Source organism: Bombus huntii, chromosome 1 (assembly GCF_024542735.1).
Source record: "Bombus huntii isolate Logan2020A chromosome 1, iyBomHunt1.1, whole genome shotgun sequence".
Taxonomy (NCBI): domain Eukaryota; kingdom Metazoa; phylum Arthropoda; class Insecta; order Hymenoptera; family Apidae; genus Bombus; species Bombus huntii.
Window position 1 is genome coordinate 5,318,465 of NC_066238.1, and position 17,223 is coordinate 5,335,687.

Sequence of the window (17,223 nt, forward strand, 5' to 3'; positions counted from 1 at the left end):
GCTGAGTTACATTTATCGACAAGGTGTTGTAAATAGCTCATAGCGACGTTCCGTAATTTTTGTCATCGTTTCTTCATCCCCGTGTCGTTCCTTCCTTTTTATATCCCTCTTTTGTTCTCGAATCGGTACGCAACGCCAGTTCACGTACAAGGCTCTTCGAGAATGACGCGGATGAATCGTTAACGTACACGTAGTGTCTAAAAAGGTTGCAATTTCTAGCTCTATTTTTCTTCTTTTACCAATGTGTTGCCACTTTTCGTTTATGAACAGGCACGCGATTTCCAGTTTTATTCGATTATGTTTCACGATTAAACTGTGGATATTTATGAAAATTTATATGTTCATGTAAATTTTATGAACACAAACGAAGGACTTAATGGGAAAGTCGTACAAGCGTATGTTTCCAAAAACGAGATAGAATCGAATTTTTGCGTAAACAAGTACTCGTTTAAAGATTGTTGTCATTCGTTTCTCTTATGAGTATGTATACTAATATGTTTTAATATTTAGAAACATCTTTTCTCGCATTGTAAAGTTTGTCACACTTGTACTATTAATTCACAACAAATGTGATATCTTTTATTTATCTACGAATACCGTGTCTTGTCTGCTTTTTAAATCGTATCTATAAAGTTTTTAACACGTTCAACAAAGTTGTATTGAATTCTGTTTCTACTTCAAATTATGTAACAGTAAGTCTTTGTCTTAATGTCATAAATATATAAATACTTTTAACACCTTCGTTTAGAAACGTCACTGACAATATTTTTATCAGTTAGAGCCGACATTGTGTCTGGTTAAACTGAAATTACTGTATTATACAATTATAGCGATAGTCTCACCGTACCCGTTTTCTGTTTAATAACTTCTTCGAGATAACTTCTTTAAGATTTAATAACTTCTTCTTCTTTAAGATCAAAATCTCGTAAATTCAACGTTCTACAAATTTTATCATTCCTTCACCGCCTGTACCAAAACTGAAGAGAAATTTTTATATTGTTTGAAATAGTCAAAAACTTTTTCACCAATTCAGATAATGTAACCGTTCAAACATTAGATCTTCGGATAGTAGATATATATATATATATATATATATATATATATATATATATATATATATATATATATTTTGTATACTTGTGCACTTTAAATTTTCCATAAATGCATAAACATCCGCAGTCTATTCCTGACACATTATCCGAACACCTGTTTAAGGTGCGAAACAATGAAAAAAGTTCTTTTGAGGTGAAGTTCACCGAGGAAATCAAATGTTCAATCGCTCAATTATCGTATCAATACACGTTACCTTATATCACGTAATTATAATTCTGTCGTGTATCGAAATATAGAAATCATACGATCGAATTTCTCTGAATGTAGAATAGTTATTGTAAACGTCTAATTGGTCGTGACAGAAATTTATCGATAAAGGTAACGATATACATATAAAAATCAATCTAACAGTTTCTATGAAATACCAACGTGCTACGAACATTCTAAGTACCATTTTATTCTTTAAATTTTTGTTGTTCACGGAACGACCACAGTATGTTTTAATAGGCCTACCTATCACATACTCGATTGGTCGAGACAGGAGTTTCTCACGAAAGACGAAATTCAAGACAGAGGTAGAATCATATCGTGAACTTTAAACTGTATTCTCATAGTTGAAATCGTGAATGATACCACGAATGACCGTGTGCGTTCGAAGGAACTTCATTTGTTAGAAACGAATATCTTTGTATTTTTTAGAAGAAAATTGTTATTAGAAAATAATCAAGTTTATTTACAAGCAGTTAGTTTGTAAATTAATAAGTAAACATGAAGAAATCTAAGGTTCTCGAAATATATGTTTTGTACATTTTTCAATAATTTCTTAAAATAATCAAGCGTATCATATTTTGGGAAGAAAAGACGTTTTCAAATTTTTATTCGAAGCTCTTACGTACTTCGTGTGTACAGCTTTTACTTTTAATAATTTAATTTGTATAATAAATTCTTCTCTGAAGTTCCTTCGACTTCGTGGTATCAAAATTATTCAACATCGGAAAGTAGAAAATGTTGAATGATTACCGAGATAAGCTCAAACAGAATTCTTTTTGGCCAGAATCCCTTTCAAATTTCACTTCCTTTACTTCTTTCCCTATAAAATGCGCCATAAGTGTCAGATGAATTATGGTGTGGTAGAATAATAGCATTTCCTAATAAACAGGTGCCCTAGTTCTGCCATATACAGAATGGTCCATATATCACAACTGTGTAAAATATCATACAAAAATTTTCTTGGTTTAAAACAACAAATATCTAACATAGTAATAAGTCATTTTCTGGAATAGACTTCTTAACAGGCAAATTTTACTTGTATCATACGAATGAATTTCATTTGTTCGATAACGACTGATATTTTGCCGTAAATTATTAGCTTTCCCTAGAGTACAATAATAATTTATCAAGACTTTAAAATATTGACTTTAAAATATTCAAGTGTATGATATTAATAACTCGTGCAAGATATTATGGGCCATTTAGTACATTACGCACAGATCCAACAGACTAGATATGTTTGTCAAATAATATAAATACCTTAAACAATTGAAATTCAATGAAAATTCAAGGCGATGATCTTTAAAATCCAAAAATTTTCTGCCAGTAAAATATCTAAATATCCGTAAAACTACCGACGCTAGGCCAATTCTTTTAGATTTCTAAAACACCTTTTAATATCGATACTTATCCTAGAATTTTCATTTGCACACACACACATGCGCGCGTTATGTATAATAATTAACACATATGCCAAGCTACCGAGGAACATAGCGTTACAAAAAGAGAATACTCGAGACGGTACGATACAATCATTTCGTGCTGCTACAAATGCAACTGAATCATCTACATAGAAGTTGTCACTTTTAGATTGGCACGTAAAAATTATACTTAACAACTTTTCCTAATACTTCCTATCAGATTTAAGAGCATTACTCGGATGATTTCTTAAATTCATTAGATTTCTTTCATTCAAATTTTACCCGTTTCCTCTTTCTTCTTTGAACGAAATGTCCTTCCTCTTTTAACGATATTCCAATATTTCTCGAGATTCTCCTTTTTCTTTGCGCGTCTTCAATAATTCATAGTTGTTATCCTCTGTCTCATTATGCTCGTGCGTAGAACGTTCCGATTTAGTCGCATGAGAAATATATATTAATATATATAATGCATCTATTCTATGTATACACGTTTGTTATTATTTTTTTTCTTTTTTTGTACAGAGCTTTCTTTGGTTTTCGAGAAGAAGGAATTAGTCTTTCATAGTAATAACGAACTGTTTTTGATTGAATGCAGGGTGTTCGGTTTGGCAATTTCTTTTCTTCTGTTCGCTCTGTATTTCAATTTATTCCTGCCGTCGTAGAAGAACCATAACTGTTGGTTACTTGTCAGAAACCTGAAGAAGGTTCCAAATCCACTTACGTTCACGTTAAATCCACTTAGACGATGTTAAGCATCTTCCACTGTGTAATAACAACAACTTAGAGAAATATCCCCATAAAATTTTAGTTGCTCTACGATTTTCGAATTTCTGTATGTCAATCTCGTTTCAATAAATAAAGAGACTCGTAGAATTTTAGAACGCGTTTTAGCGCAAAATTAAAACGAGAACGTTTTAACGTACAACGATTCTTATCTTCCATAAATTTAATAAGTAATAACTAACTAATAAGAAACAGATTGAAAAAAAGATAAGAAACAACTTGATTGTCGCAATAGAGTCAAATAGAACCTCCTGAAACGTACGTAAATCATAAAGTAATATAGAAGAATCTTACATCGATATTCATAGTGTTCTTCTTTCTTCGATTTCGAGCTCGAATGAACAAAATAGCAATTTTAAGCAAAATGTTCCTGGCTTCAAGTACACGTAAAAAGACAAAGACTTGTTCGCAATATCTCAAGAATTTGTGTCGACTAACTTTGACCAGAGAAAGTGCGATAACAAAGTTACTCCGCCCTATTCCCTTATCTCTACGTAGAATTCTTCAACGTTTCGCAGTTTGCATTCAGAAGTAACCGAAAGAATGGTTCGCTACGAAACATAGCATAACATTTCAAACAGTTTGTATTTCGTTTACGTAAAGGTAAAATATCAACGGCCAATGAAGTGATATCGTGGATCGGATAAAGCTCGAACACCCAGCATACAGGATAGAAAAGTGCACTTTCTTCAGCGACGATTCAAGCTGAGTACACGTTACGCATTATATGTCGATAATATATATATATATATATTTATATTATATAATTATATATATATATAATTATATATATATAGAAAGTTACAAAAGATAAAAGAATCGAGTATAATGTACACGATGTATAGACTGTCTTCAACGGTTATTCTCCGTTTTACTTTCCTTTTAAAAGCTTCGATTTATACGTTTTCCAATTTCTCTCCTCATTCTCCCTCTCCTTATCTTCGCTATTCTTTTCTCCTTTCTCTTTCTAATTTAAGTCTGGAACGCCTGAGGAGTTTCTCTCTATCAGCGGATGTACTTTCATCATCGACTAACCGGATCCAATTAATTAACCGGTTTCTCTGACGTCGATCATTAGGCTTCGTCGGAGTGAGAGCCTTGGGAGCTACGCTTCTTCTTATGATTGCCGTGGTGATGATGATGGGAATGGTGTTCATGATGGTGATCGGTGTGCATCAACGCGTCAGTTTCTGGTTGATTCTGATGGCCCACCAGCAGGTCCAGCGTACCTCGTGGAAGTCCAGCTTGATCGTTAGCTGGAGGCGGAAGTGGAGTTGCTACGGGCGACTCGCTTGGTAATGGCACACAGTGCAACACGTAGCATCTAACACCGGCTAGTATGATACCTAAAAACATTGAGTTGTGTTAGTCATTACCATACTTTACGCGATCGTTTTACCATTTAACACTAGTATTTTCCTATTTTTTTTTTTTTTTTTTTTTTTTGATCACTAAAATGTGAAACTTGTACGAAATGGATCAAGAACGAGAGGAATACGGAAGGGTACATAATGGTCATTAGGATCCAAAGGATGATCGTTGGACATTTATTACGATGATATTTTATGAGGTAATTTGACTGTTTAACGTTGGAACTACTGGCGATTAAAATGTAAACTTTATAACAAGCGACTAGCGACTCAAAATGCAGTTAAAGGAAAGCTATACATAACGCGAGGATAATGCCTGGAGATTATCGAGTTTTCGATATGATGGTATTTTAGAGGATCGTTTCACCGTTTAACGTTAAGGATTATTAAACTAATTGTAAATTAGCTACTCGCTTGTAACTCACTACGATCTTCGAGAAATGTAGGTGTTTAATTTTGGAATTTAAAAGGGGAATCGTTACAAATATCAACCAGAACGAAACTCTTCTTGATGAACGTTGATCGATTCGTAATTTGGTAATTACACTATACAATTTTCATAAACAAATCTTTAAAGGAATCTTTAGGATTTGTTAAAAAGATTAATAAGTTTTATCATTATTTTTTGTTAGAAATATCAGCACTAAAAGTATCGGACTAGAACTAGACTAATTCTATACTAAATTGTAACATTTTACAACGAATTACGGACACTAAAATAGTAGGAGTATGAAGAAAACACAAATAAGCTGATAAGTCTTTATCTATTTACTTTACGAATGATCATTAATAATTTCTAAAAATCTACCGCGATATATATATGCGATCTTTATAAAAAATTATGGATTGGTCAGTTCGACTACTCTGATAGTTGTAGCGTTAAATTTTAATAAGTACGAATGATATTGATGTAATGGTGATAATAGTGATATAATTATTTTATATGGTGGATATTTATTTCTCATATTTTCTGCTGCTCGTGATTTTAATCATAAAAGTTGATACTAAATAATATTCCTAGTTTCTGTTTTACTTCATATCTTATGTTATTATTAATATAAATAGCTTCTTAGGGACAAGTATTACTGAATTTACAATGTGAACAATGAATATTTAATTCAAAAAATTACAAAATTCGAAAGAATTAGAATATGACATACTCGTTACATAAATAACGGTGATAAAGTATCAATTTAACTATTTTATTTGTTCATTTCATAGAGATTTCATTTAAAAGTTGTATTTGTTAATCAGAGATTTTATTTGTTATTTCAATACATTTTATATTTATACGAAAGAATACAAGTTACTGAGCGCCTGATAAATACTGAGATCGTCCACTGTGAATACGTTGCACGTATAATACACGTGTAGCGGCACAAGAGTTAGAATTCGTTCGAAATCATGTTATTGTTTTGCTTCGGAGTATGAAGTTCGTTAGGTTACGTATAATGTAAGAATAAACAAACTCCGAGCAAAACAACGTCGCCGCTACATGTAACCGTAAAACAAAGACAAATTTGAATCTTCCGACTTGACCCCGACTACTATAAATAAACAGACGCGATCGCAAACGGATCATTATAACCTGCGACCAAACGACGTTACACACACCGTTTCGCGACTAGGACATTGTACTGACAATTTTAAATACATTAATGATTTCACCTATTATTAATCTCATCATTCGACCTCCTACAAATTGGTGACCCCGACGTGATCAAAGTGATAGAGATAACCGGGAGAGTGCCGATAAGATTTCGAACTCCGCGAGTATTAGAGCTTTCGAGATGACGAGTACCGACAAAAACGAGCTCTTTAACGTGGACGCTGTAAACGCTCATCTCCCCATACCATCGTTCTGGGCGGATGATGTAGAGCTGTGGTTTAATGTGTTAGAGGCACGGTTCAAACACGCCCGGATTACGAGTGAAGTGGCCAAATATAATGCCGTCATCGCGAACATCGATAAACCGTATGTGCGACTCATCCGCGACATCTTAGCCAATCCACCGGAGAGCGGGCAGTACGAGTTCCTCAAAAAGGAACTCATTAAGAGTCAGACGCCCGACGCCTACGTAAAATAATAGAAAGCGAACAACTAGGCGACAGGACGTCTTCTCAATTTTACCGGGACCTGAAAAGCCTCGCCACCCCTGCTACATCGGACGAACTCATCCGGACTCCCTGGGAAGGCCGACTCCCGGTGCACGTGCAGCGCGTCCTAGCCTCTGCCCAGGATAAGAGGCCCGAAACTCTGACCACGATCGCCGACAGCATCCATGAAATACGCCCGGAACTAGGACAGGTTGTTGCGGTCAGCACAGACCGAATCACGGCAGTAGGTAAGCCAACGACATACGGCGGCGGAGTAAACGATGCCACGGTTGCCGCCATCAACGCGCTCAGGGAACAGATGATGCAGATACAGGCGCAAATAAACGCGTTGACCATCGGGGATCGCCGGCGACCATGCTCCTGCGCGAAATACCGCCGCCGTTCGCGATCCCGAAGCTCGTCACGGCAAGGCGGCTTATGCTTCTATCATGCGACGTATGGCGAACGGGCGAGAAATTGCACCTCACCGTGTACATAGAAATCGGGAAAACGGGACCGGCCGTCCGTAGCGCGGCGAACGACGACGGCTTGATCTACCGCCGCATTTTCGTTCTCGACACACGTAAAGAAACTTCTTTGGTATTTAAGTGACTCGAGAAAATAATGTCTAAGTTAAATTTAAATTATAAATTTAAATTACTCTTCTTATATCTTTATATACTTATATATTCTATATTTCAAATATCTATAACAATCTATAAATCTTTCCAACAAAATTTTCAAATATAAACCATTTCATTTTTAAAATGCGTTATTTGATTATACATGTTGATCTGATATATATATATTTTCAATAATATACGTAAAATTTAGATTTGCTAATTTAACGGAACTTTGACGATGAAAATGAGCTTTACTGGTTTACGTTGCGGTAATTTTCATAGGCTGGAATGTAATTAGTTTAGTGTAACGAAAATTCGATCAAAATTTGTACTATAAATTTTGGACTACACGTCAATATATCTCGCGTTTATACTGTGTAATTGATACTCTATGCAGCGTACTTTGACAATTTAATTCCGAAGCAACCGCTTTATCTGTTGCTAAGTTTACGAGTATGGCCTCGTGTTGATAATATTGATGCATGTGAATTTCATCGGTCAACTTTATCGTTCATGCAAATGTTATGGAGATTCTTGCTATTGCATTCAATCGATCTGCACTTAAACGTATGTGACAAGAAACATTCGAGTACAAGAATATCGAATAATGTTCGTTATGTAATTATATACTTCTTTTTCGTAATAATATTCGACATTTTAATTTCTCCTTTTAATTCTTTTACTTTAAAAAATTTTTCTATTTTAATTTTACTTTTATAAATACTTTTTAAAGATGTTAAAAAATAGATAAACAAGTACAAGATATTCAGCGCAACAATTAATTTTGCTATATTATTTGGGTTTGATTTGGAAAAAATAAATTTTCCCACTTTTCTTGGAACAAATTAATAAACTCACAATTCAGAAAAAACGTGGCATAGTCCACTTTCGCTCTCAATGTTTCATTTAAATTTCTTTCAAAGTGACTTTCTTCTACCAGAATTTCCTATTCACTTATACGTACATGGATTTCTAATAGCTCGTTAAAAACAGTTGGGAAAAGGATGATCAATCCTATGGAAAACTGAAAATGTTTGTTGAAAAAAGTTTGAATCGACCTAAATACGGTAAGTACTTTTAATAAGCTGTTGAAAATGTTCACGAATTAATTTTGTAAAAATTTTTCGAGCGAATAAAAGTGCAAAAGGATACAAGACAATTTTGGACCTTATTCAGAGAAAATTCAGCTAATTTTTATTCCTTTTTTGTTATTTGTTGTTTTGTTGCGAATTATACTTTTTGAGGAAATTTTAATGAAATTATTCTATTTCGTCTGTGAAACTCACGCAATTTTTATATATATGCAAGCATATTTAAATCTCAGATGTGTTTGTAAACATTTTCAGCGTACTTATAATAAAATTAATTTTTTGTTTAAAGAACTTCGTTAAACATTTCCGCTGCAAGATTGTATAAATTCGTGACGATAAATGTATTTAACGTTTTATACGGAGGATATTTGCATCCTTGAAGGTATTCCTTTTAGCTAAGTCAAAGAACAGCTATCACTTCTATTCCCACCACAATGTTAAACGACATTAACTTGATTATTACTCTGAATGAATAGCTCACAGTAATATGATTTTGTCATAAAATCTCTGAAGAAGAGAAAGTTCTTTCCAAACTGCTTCTTATTACCTCGGCATTGTCTTGTATAATATCTCATTACTAACTATAGAATAAATAAAACGAGTTTATACGCGAATTCCATTATTTCAGTAACGAAGCATTCGGAATATTTTATTAAAATTTCAATAAATAAAAGAACGTGAATATTTCATCAGAAGCATTTCGCTTTTCCTACATTTTTGTGTAGGAGATTTAATAATATAATCTCAGAAGACGATCATGATAAACGTTTAATATCGTTGGAAACTTTTTCTGAAAGCAAAATATTAATAGAACTTTTAATAAAAGTTGGATCTGTTTCAAGTACGAGCGTTAAATAGAGGGACATAATTTTAGAATATCTCATTTTTATTCTTCTATTAATCAGTATACTATATCTATTGATATGAAATGGTTAGAAGAAATGTAGCGGCACTCGGCAGTAAACTTTCTAACGGTTTCTGTCCCGTGGACCGCTACACGAAGACCCTATCCTTCGGACAAGATGATTGCCAGACGTCGAAATATTTCTATAGCACATTTTCTATCTAGCTTAAGGACCCGGTATAAACCTTGGGATTTCCTATTATAGAAAAATACGAGAAATATGTTTTTTCTTAGGTACGATACTTCAACTTAGCAATATTAACGTTATAACGTTAGCAACTTTCTCTCGAGAGCGGTTAGCATCTTTCCTCAACCGCCGATCTAGAGATCAACCAATTAACAGCAACGTCTATTTCCCTCACTTTCCTAACGAAGATTTTCTTCGACGAATTCGATGATCTCGTATCCTTAGACACGCCCCATCATAGTTTTCCTCTGCAGCCGACAGCCGAGTCTCGAGTTGTCAGTAGATAGTCTCCAGTCAGCAGTCGATAGTCCATAGTCGTTAGCCGAAAGTCGATAGTTGAGCAATCATCATCCGAATTTGAATCACTATCGTAACGCATCGCCTAGAAGTCTAACTTATAACCGCGAAACGCAAACAGCTGCTTGTTAATAAATATATTGTTAACCATACTCGAATGATTCTTTAGCACCTATCACGACTTATTCACCTCAGAAACAATAAAATGAAAAAGACAAAATATCACGATATTTTAAATAACTTCATTCGTTCCTTATTTTCCTATGTGAGATTTGAGAACAGTGTTTGGTATACTGTAACTGTAACTGTCTAGTATATTATACAAGTTTGAATCGTTATTTAAGCATTTGCAACGAACATAAATACTGGTTAACAAACGCTTGAAATTTTGCAAAGGCGTGTTAGTATTTAGTATGATTGAGTCTATTCAGTTCGCAAGTTTCCAAGCATAAACTTGGTGGTTCTAAAGTTCAAAAGTTACAGAATTCAGAGCTGCAATAGAACGAGCTGCACGACGAGATGCAAGGTACGAATTTGCAAAATTTAAAAGGAGAATGCATTAAAAATTGTTTTTCTTCGTATCATTTCCTTTTCATTTCATTTATTAAATTATCATTTTTCAATTAGATGTGTCCAATATGAAAGATATTCAAATAAAGAAATAACACGAAACATATTTCCTTGATTTACCATCTTACGAATATTCATTAATATTTTAATTACAAACTGTAGTATTGTATAATAAATTCGTAATAAGTGAATGGTAAAATCTTAAATCAATATTTTGTTACAAATATTACATTTTTGTTAAAAAACATGTACATTCGAATTATTTGATGAAATCATGTTACCGTGATATGTTCTTTTGAAAATGTCGCATTTTAACTGTAGATGTAATCCAATTAGTCAATGGAATTACATATCTTGTTGAGAATACATAATTAAATATATAATTAAATATTCTGTTGAAAATATTATCCCTACGCTCGTTATTAATGTATTACTCGATGAAATTGACTATGCAGTATAATGAGTCGAAATGTTATGTGTTGAAAACGTCATCATTCTACCACAGATATGTAGCCTAATTACTTGAAATCAACTTACATGATAGATAATAGATCCTATTTGAGAGTATTCAACTGCGGAAAAATGTGGCCTAATTACTCAATGGAATTATATTGTACGATATGATATTTTATTTTGAAAATATTATACGTCTGTTTGTACAATGAAATTAAATCGTTATAAAATACACATATAACAGCAGTTAATACTTGAAATTAACGTATTAGATCTATGAAACCAGGGATTTGTATATAATTTTGCTTTGCTTTCCGTTAGCGCTACTATATAAAAATAATTTATTTCGTTTTCCAAAATTCTTCTCTAAAACATATTATTCCTTTACGTGTACCTATACTAAAAATAAACGAAAATTACACAAATTTGAAATTCTCCGTATTATTATACTTGTCTCTTTCACGTTCGGTGTATCACCGTAGTAAATCGTTATTAACCAACTAACCGACAAATATAATTGATGTTAATGAGTCTTGGGTCAATTAGTGAACTTGCATCTTCTTTATAAAAATATCAGAAAAAGTGTGTTTCTATTATTAATAATAAATTCTTTGTTTCCACAGCCTAAAAAATTTCGCTTCCAGAAGGCTTGAAAAGAAACGCCAATTTCAGATGTAATTAATTTCGCTGGAATATACTTAAATTCCATAAAATCATTTTAACTATACAAGATTACAACTGAAGTTACAACATGCTTGGGAATTTATTCTTCTCTTTACATATGCCTTGCAGTTGAGATGAATGTATTTCCTTGACCCATTACTCTCTTATATTATTCTCTGGTGAACATTCGTCACGAGCACACCGGATCGTTCTGGCAGAAATTCAGTTTCTTTGATACGCTTTCATGGGCTGAGAAAAAATGGCTCACCTAGGAGAAGCAGAATGCTGCCTGCTATGAGTAAAGCGAGTCTATGGTCGGTGGTAGTCGCACCCGGGGCAAGTTGGACTAGACCAACGACTAGCACCACTGCGCCTAACAACAGGCACGCCACCACCGCGTGTAGCCCCGATATCTGTAAACGACAATGTCCTTGTTAAATCATTTGCTACGTCTAACTGTCATAGGAATCATCTGGTGGTGATTCCACGTGCAAGGTATAAATTATTCATCATCTTGCAAGTGTTTCTCTCGAATGATTCTCTGTTATAGGATAATTCTGATGATCTGCGTTGCTTTTCACAATTAAAATGTTCTATACGTTATTTCTGTTATATTTTAAGATATGTTACGGCTCATACAGCGGATCACGAAAGCATTTGAACACTTACAGAAACTTCTTACGCATATATATTAATATACAAAACACGTTATAACATATATTCAGTTTTTAAAATACATTACCCCTTGTACAGTGGCTTGCGAAAGTATTTGAACGTATATAGAAATTGTTTATGAACATGTTACGTACATATAACGTATAGTGCAAACTATTTGAGAACTATGTTAACAGAAACGAGTCTGAAAATGCATGTAGCAGTTGTTTCTTTTTTACGATTGTTTACTGCAAACGTACGATTCGTGGACAATACCAAAGTATTTGAGCAATCAATTATTCATTATAACAATGTCTAAGACCATTCATTAATCATATTGCATATTATTGTTTTACTAAATGTACATTTGCAATAAGTGTGTCGTAAGCTCTGTGTACATTTTCGAATTAATTATGCATTTTGCTAACACAATCATGATTTTACATTTTAATTCTTGTATTTGTTTCGTGTTTTTTAAATATTTTAGTTGTGGTCATTTGTATTTGACTATGCGAATATGAATTTATATAGAGAAGCATGAGGAATTGTTAAACTAATGTAAAAATTGGAAAATTAAACGGATGAGTGAAGTATGCAACGTTTCGTGACAACAAGTGTAAAATATTCTTCTATTTCTAATCATTTAATTAATTCTATTAAAACAACATCCTTTAATAATTTTAAATATTTTCAAAAATTTCAATAATTATTATTTCAAGGACATATCAAAACATTATATTTTTATATTTTTTTTATATTATTATATGTTATTTTTTCTATTACAACGTTTTATTATATCAATATTTTAGTCGTAAATATTTAGGTGTATAACGTAATCGGTAAATTTTGTGCAAGATTTTAATGGATAGTAGTAACTCTGTTGTTTCTTGAGCTTTCAATCCACTGTATTATGTAACTGACGTCGTGCATCTGGTAAGTCTATCAAAATCTATATATAATCTCTATCAAGGACTCTTTTAATTAATCTCTTAATCATACTTATATTGTCAATGCATACTATAATATTAATCTCAAAACGATTTTCGCTGTTCGATGCTTAATTTCTAACAAAGTTAAGTTCTAACAAAACATAGAACTCTTCTAAACCACAAAATCTATTTAGAACATTACTTAATCCACGTAGAGAGTAAACTGTTCAGTTCTATCGAGATTAAATGTATTTTTATTTTCGAAAAAATAAATACCAATTATCGATTTGCAGGCATTTATGGAAAATTTATAAGCATAAAAATATACGCGTGTAATATCTAGAGAAAAATTCGTTTTATAACATTTTATGAATCATACAAATTTCTCTTTAGATTCCATTTCTTTAAATATATTCAGAAATATTTGATTGGTCGTAAATATTACAGAGTCGATCACCTTCATTTCTAAGCAATTTCTTTCAACATAAAAATTTCAGAAAATAGAATCGATCACTTTGATTCTTGAGTTTCAGTGATTCGAGTGTTTTGCCAAGTCGTTGAAGTATGTGTTATAAGAAGATATGCAAATCTATAAATGGCACACAGGCACACATAAATTCTACACAGCGGAATAATTCAAGAACACAGAAATCGAACGTTCGTGTTGTAATAAAGCGTACCCATGATGCGTAGCGTATGGTCAGTTGAGATCAATAAATAGTCACGTTAGCGCGACGATATCCATCACGGTAATAATGTACGTACGTACATATGTTTGTATGTTTGTACGTTAAGCAAAAAAATTACCTTGCCACAGAGATACAACTCGGGTAAAGGTTCCAGGTGGTTGTTGTGGCCATGAGGACTGGGGGTAGGCGGTGAGCCTTGAGGCGGTGGCATCCATTGGCCCCCTAGGTAAAGCTGACTAGGACGTTTTAATCTTTTTTCCTGTCGTTTACGTTCGTGGCGAACTGCCACCGCAGGCATTGCACCGATCATCCTGCAAAACAGTCAACGAACGTTAGTGATAATTAAAATATTATAGATGCAAGTAAGCTTTTCTTGAAATTTCGTAGATTTACCACTGTGTCTTTTTAATTCATAGATGAATTTTAAGAAAAGTTCGTTTCAATGATTTCAACTAGATTGTTAAGATTGCACGATAAGATTATGGACAGTGGCTAGAAAAAGTATTGATACGTCGATGTATTTACTGTAGCATTTATATAATAATGAAGTCTTAGGTCTTTAGATGCTGCATAATTCGAAAAATTTGATATTACAGGAATGAAATCAGTATCAGATAGACACAAAAAAACACGCTACACAGAATCTGATAGATACCTTTTTGGAAAACGAGGATATGTGCTTATATTATACTGTAGTTGTAAAAAGTAAAATACAGTTGTAGGTGTGAAATCATATTAAATTTATATATTTAATAATTAACTAATGAACGATGGTATATGCTTAGAATTAAGTTAAGAATATTTATAAATTGTTGTAAAATATAATAATTTAAAATCTTGTGAAAGTATCCGGAAAAGTCTGCAATTATTATGCAATATAAACTATCGTATAAATTCTTTTCCCTTTGGGATGAATGATCATTCTTGCCCACTGGTCACTTTCACGTTTTGTTATTATAATAAAATTATTCTTTTCATAAACTGACATTTAATATAGATTGACACAGTTCTAAATGAAAAAATAGTACCTTAAGTGTAATTTTAGTTTTAGCTGGTAAAAAATATAAAAATTATAAAACTGATTATTGTAATAAATTGTTGGAGGGGTCAATTTACAATAAAAATTTCGAAGTAATTAAATTTAATTGTGTTATAATGGAAAAATCAATTTTCATGACATCAGAATATTTTGCATTGTCACCTTTCGACCAATCATCCGTAACCTTGTCAACGGTTAATCGTCATGCATATAAGGAACATCCGACTCGCGCGTGAGCTCATTTTCGTTTGAACCTTCGTAACGTGCAGATGGACAAAAAACCTTTGTTTACTTATTAGCAACTTAATTACGAATTTAAATATAACATTTAAACCATTAATATACAACATTTAAGCTGTAATTCGGTTCGAGTGACCCTGTAGGGGTGGACCCCACTCGTTCCGTTGGGGCTTTGCCTTGTGAAAGTTTCGAACGGCCAAACAGATATTCGAGTTACGGTCAATCCTTGGGCTTTCCGCTGGATCTTGAGATCATCTCGTGTACAGAGGTAAGTCGCGAAGGTGTGTTAACCATAAATAACTCATGAGCGGGTCTCCTGCGTAGTCACCTCCTCGTGGTGAGACCTGGTAACCAAGCTAAGAACTACGCACCAGTCCAGTTTGGGTTACCAAAAGCCGCGAAAAGAATTTTGGATGATCTAGACTGGACTACAACGTGGGACATCGTTGGACAACGTTGGACACCGTTGGACATCGCTGGATATGTCTTGACTTTCAAATCCATTCTGAGCCCATTCTGTACAATGATACGTATCTGACTTGGAACAAAATATAGAAATCTATTCTTTTTTTCCACTGAATCTTGCGGTTATTTTGTGCAGAGGAGTGCGATTTTTCTTATTAGTGTCGAGAGAGATTATTTACGGTTTGAATTAGAGTTGCGATAAAATAATCGCGTTTGCTTTAGAGTTGCGAATTACGTTATCGCGATTGTCTTTTGCAATTTTTATTATGAATTTTTAGAACTTCCTAGAAAATTGTATGTATCAGAATTTATCCTGTTTTCTATTGTTTAAAATTAGATTATAAATATGTTAGTTTTCAATTAATTTTATAGTATTGCAATTTGCAATATCAGAATATTTGAAGTAGCTTTTTCATATAGTAAATATTAATTTTCATTAAATTCATTTTAAGAGTTAGCGTTGCGATATTATTCCATCGCAATTTCTACTAATTTTTCCCTTTAGCGTTGCGATAATGAACGATCGCGTTTTGTTCACTAGAGTTGCGTTTACAAAATGCTCAAACCCTCCGACTGCAATTGTCGGACACTGTTCCTGGATCACACGTACAGCTGCAAGAGCTGTGCAAGTGTGATCGTTCGTCAGCAACCTCTTAAATGGTTGCACTGTGATCTCTTGCTATTGGCATTACGTATTTTTTAAATATGACTGCATAGATTTATATTTATTAGCGTTGCGTATCAAATTTCGGGTATTTTCAGAATTTCTTCTTGTTTTTCTTTAAATGGTAGGTTAATTGATATTGCAGATATAATGAAGCACCCTTTGCGTTCGATTTTGAAAATTTTCTGCTTCATAAATATTAATAATAAGTTATCATTGCGAAACAAGAACATAACATTTAAGCCATTAATTTATGACATTTAAACCATTACTCAACAACATTTAAACTATTACTTTATAACATTTAAGTCATTAATTTATAACATTTAAACCAACAATCTACAACATTTAAACTATTATTTTATAACATTTAAGCTTTTAATTTATAATATTTAAACTATTGCTTTATAATATTTAAACTGTTACTCTACAAGATTTAAACTATTAGTTAACAACATTTGATATATTAATTCTTCACAATTAAATTATTAATTTGTAACAATTGAGCTAATAATTTATAGTAATTGCGATATTTATTTATAGCATTTTATTATTAACCTAAAACTATTACTCGATTAATTTTTAACAATTATGATTTTAATTTATAACAATATTATATAATCATCAGAATTACTATAAATTGGAATCACAACTCACACTTAACAATTAACAAATCATAACAATTCGGCAACTAATGATTAATAAAATTCAATACACGCTACTTCTTTGCTGTAAAATAATTTTACATCTCCTGCTTCCGA

The 17,223-nt window shown here is 32.8% G+C and overlaps 1 protein-coding gene across 1 annotated transcript in view; it reads right to left on the minus strand.

The window, feature by feature from the left end:
* Positions 1–1,115: 1,115 nt before the first annotated feature.
* LOC126871201 (uncharacterized) overlaps positions 1,116–17,223 on the minus strand; it is a 102,980-nt gene continuing 86,872 nt past the window's right edge. The window contains exons 2-4 of the mRNA XM_050629745.1: positions 14,173–14,365; positions 12,051–12,195; positions 1,116–4,873 (exon numbers count right to left, since the gene is read on the minus strand). Coding sequence (XP_050485702.1) covers positions 4,602–4,873; positions 12,051–12,195; positions 14,173–14,364 — 609 coding nt within the window. The 5' untranslated portion in view covers position 14,365 and the 3' untranslated portion in view covers positions 1,116–4,601. The remainder of the gene's footprint in view (positions 4,874–12,050; positions 12,196–14,172; positions 14,366–17,223) is intronic.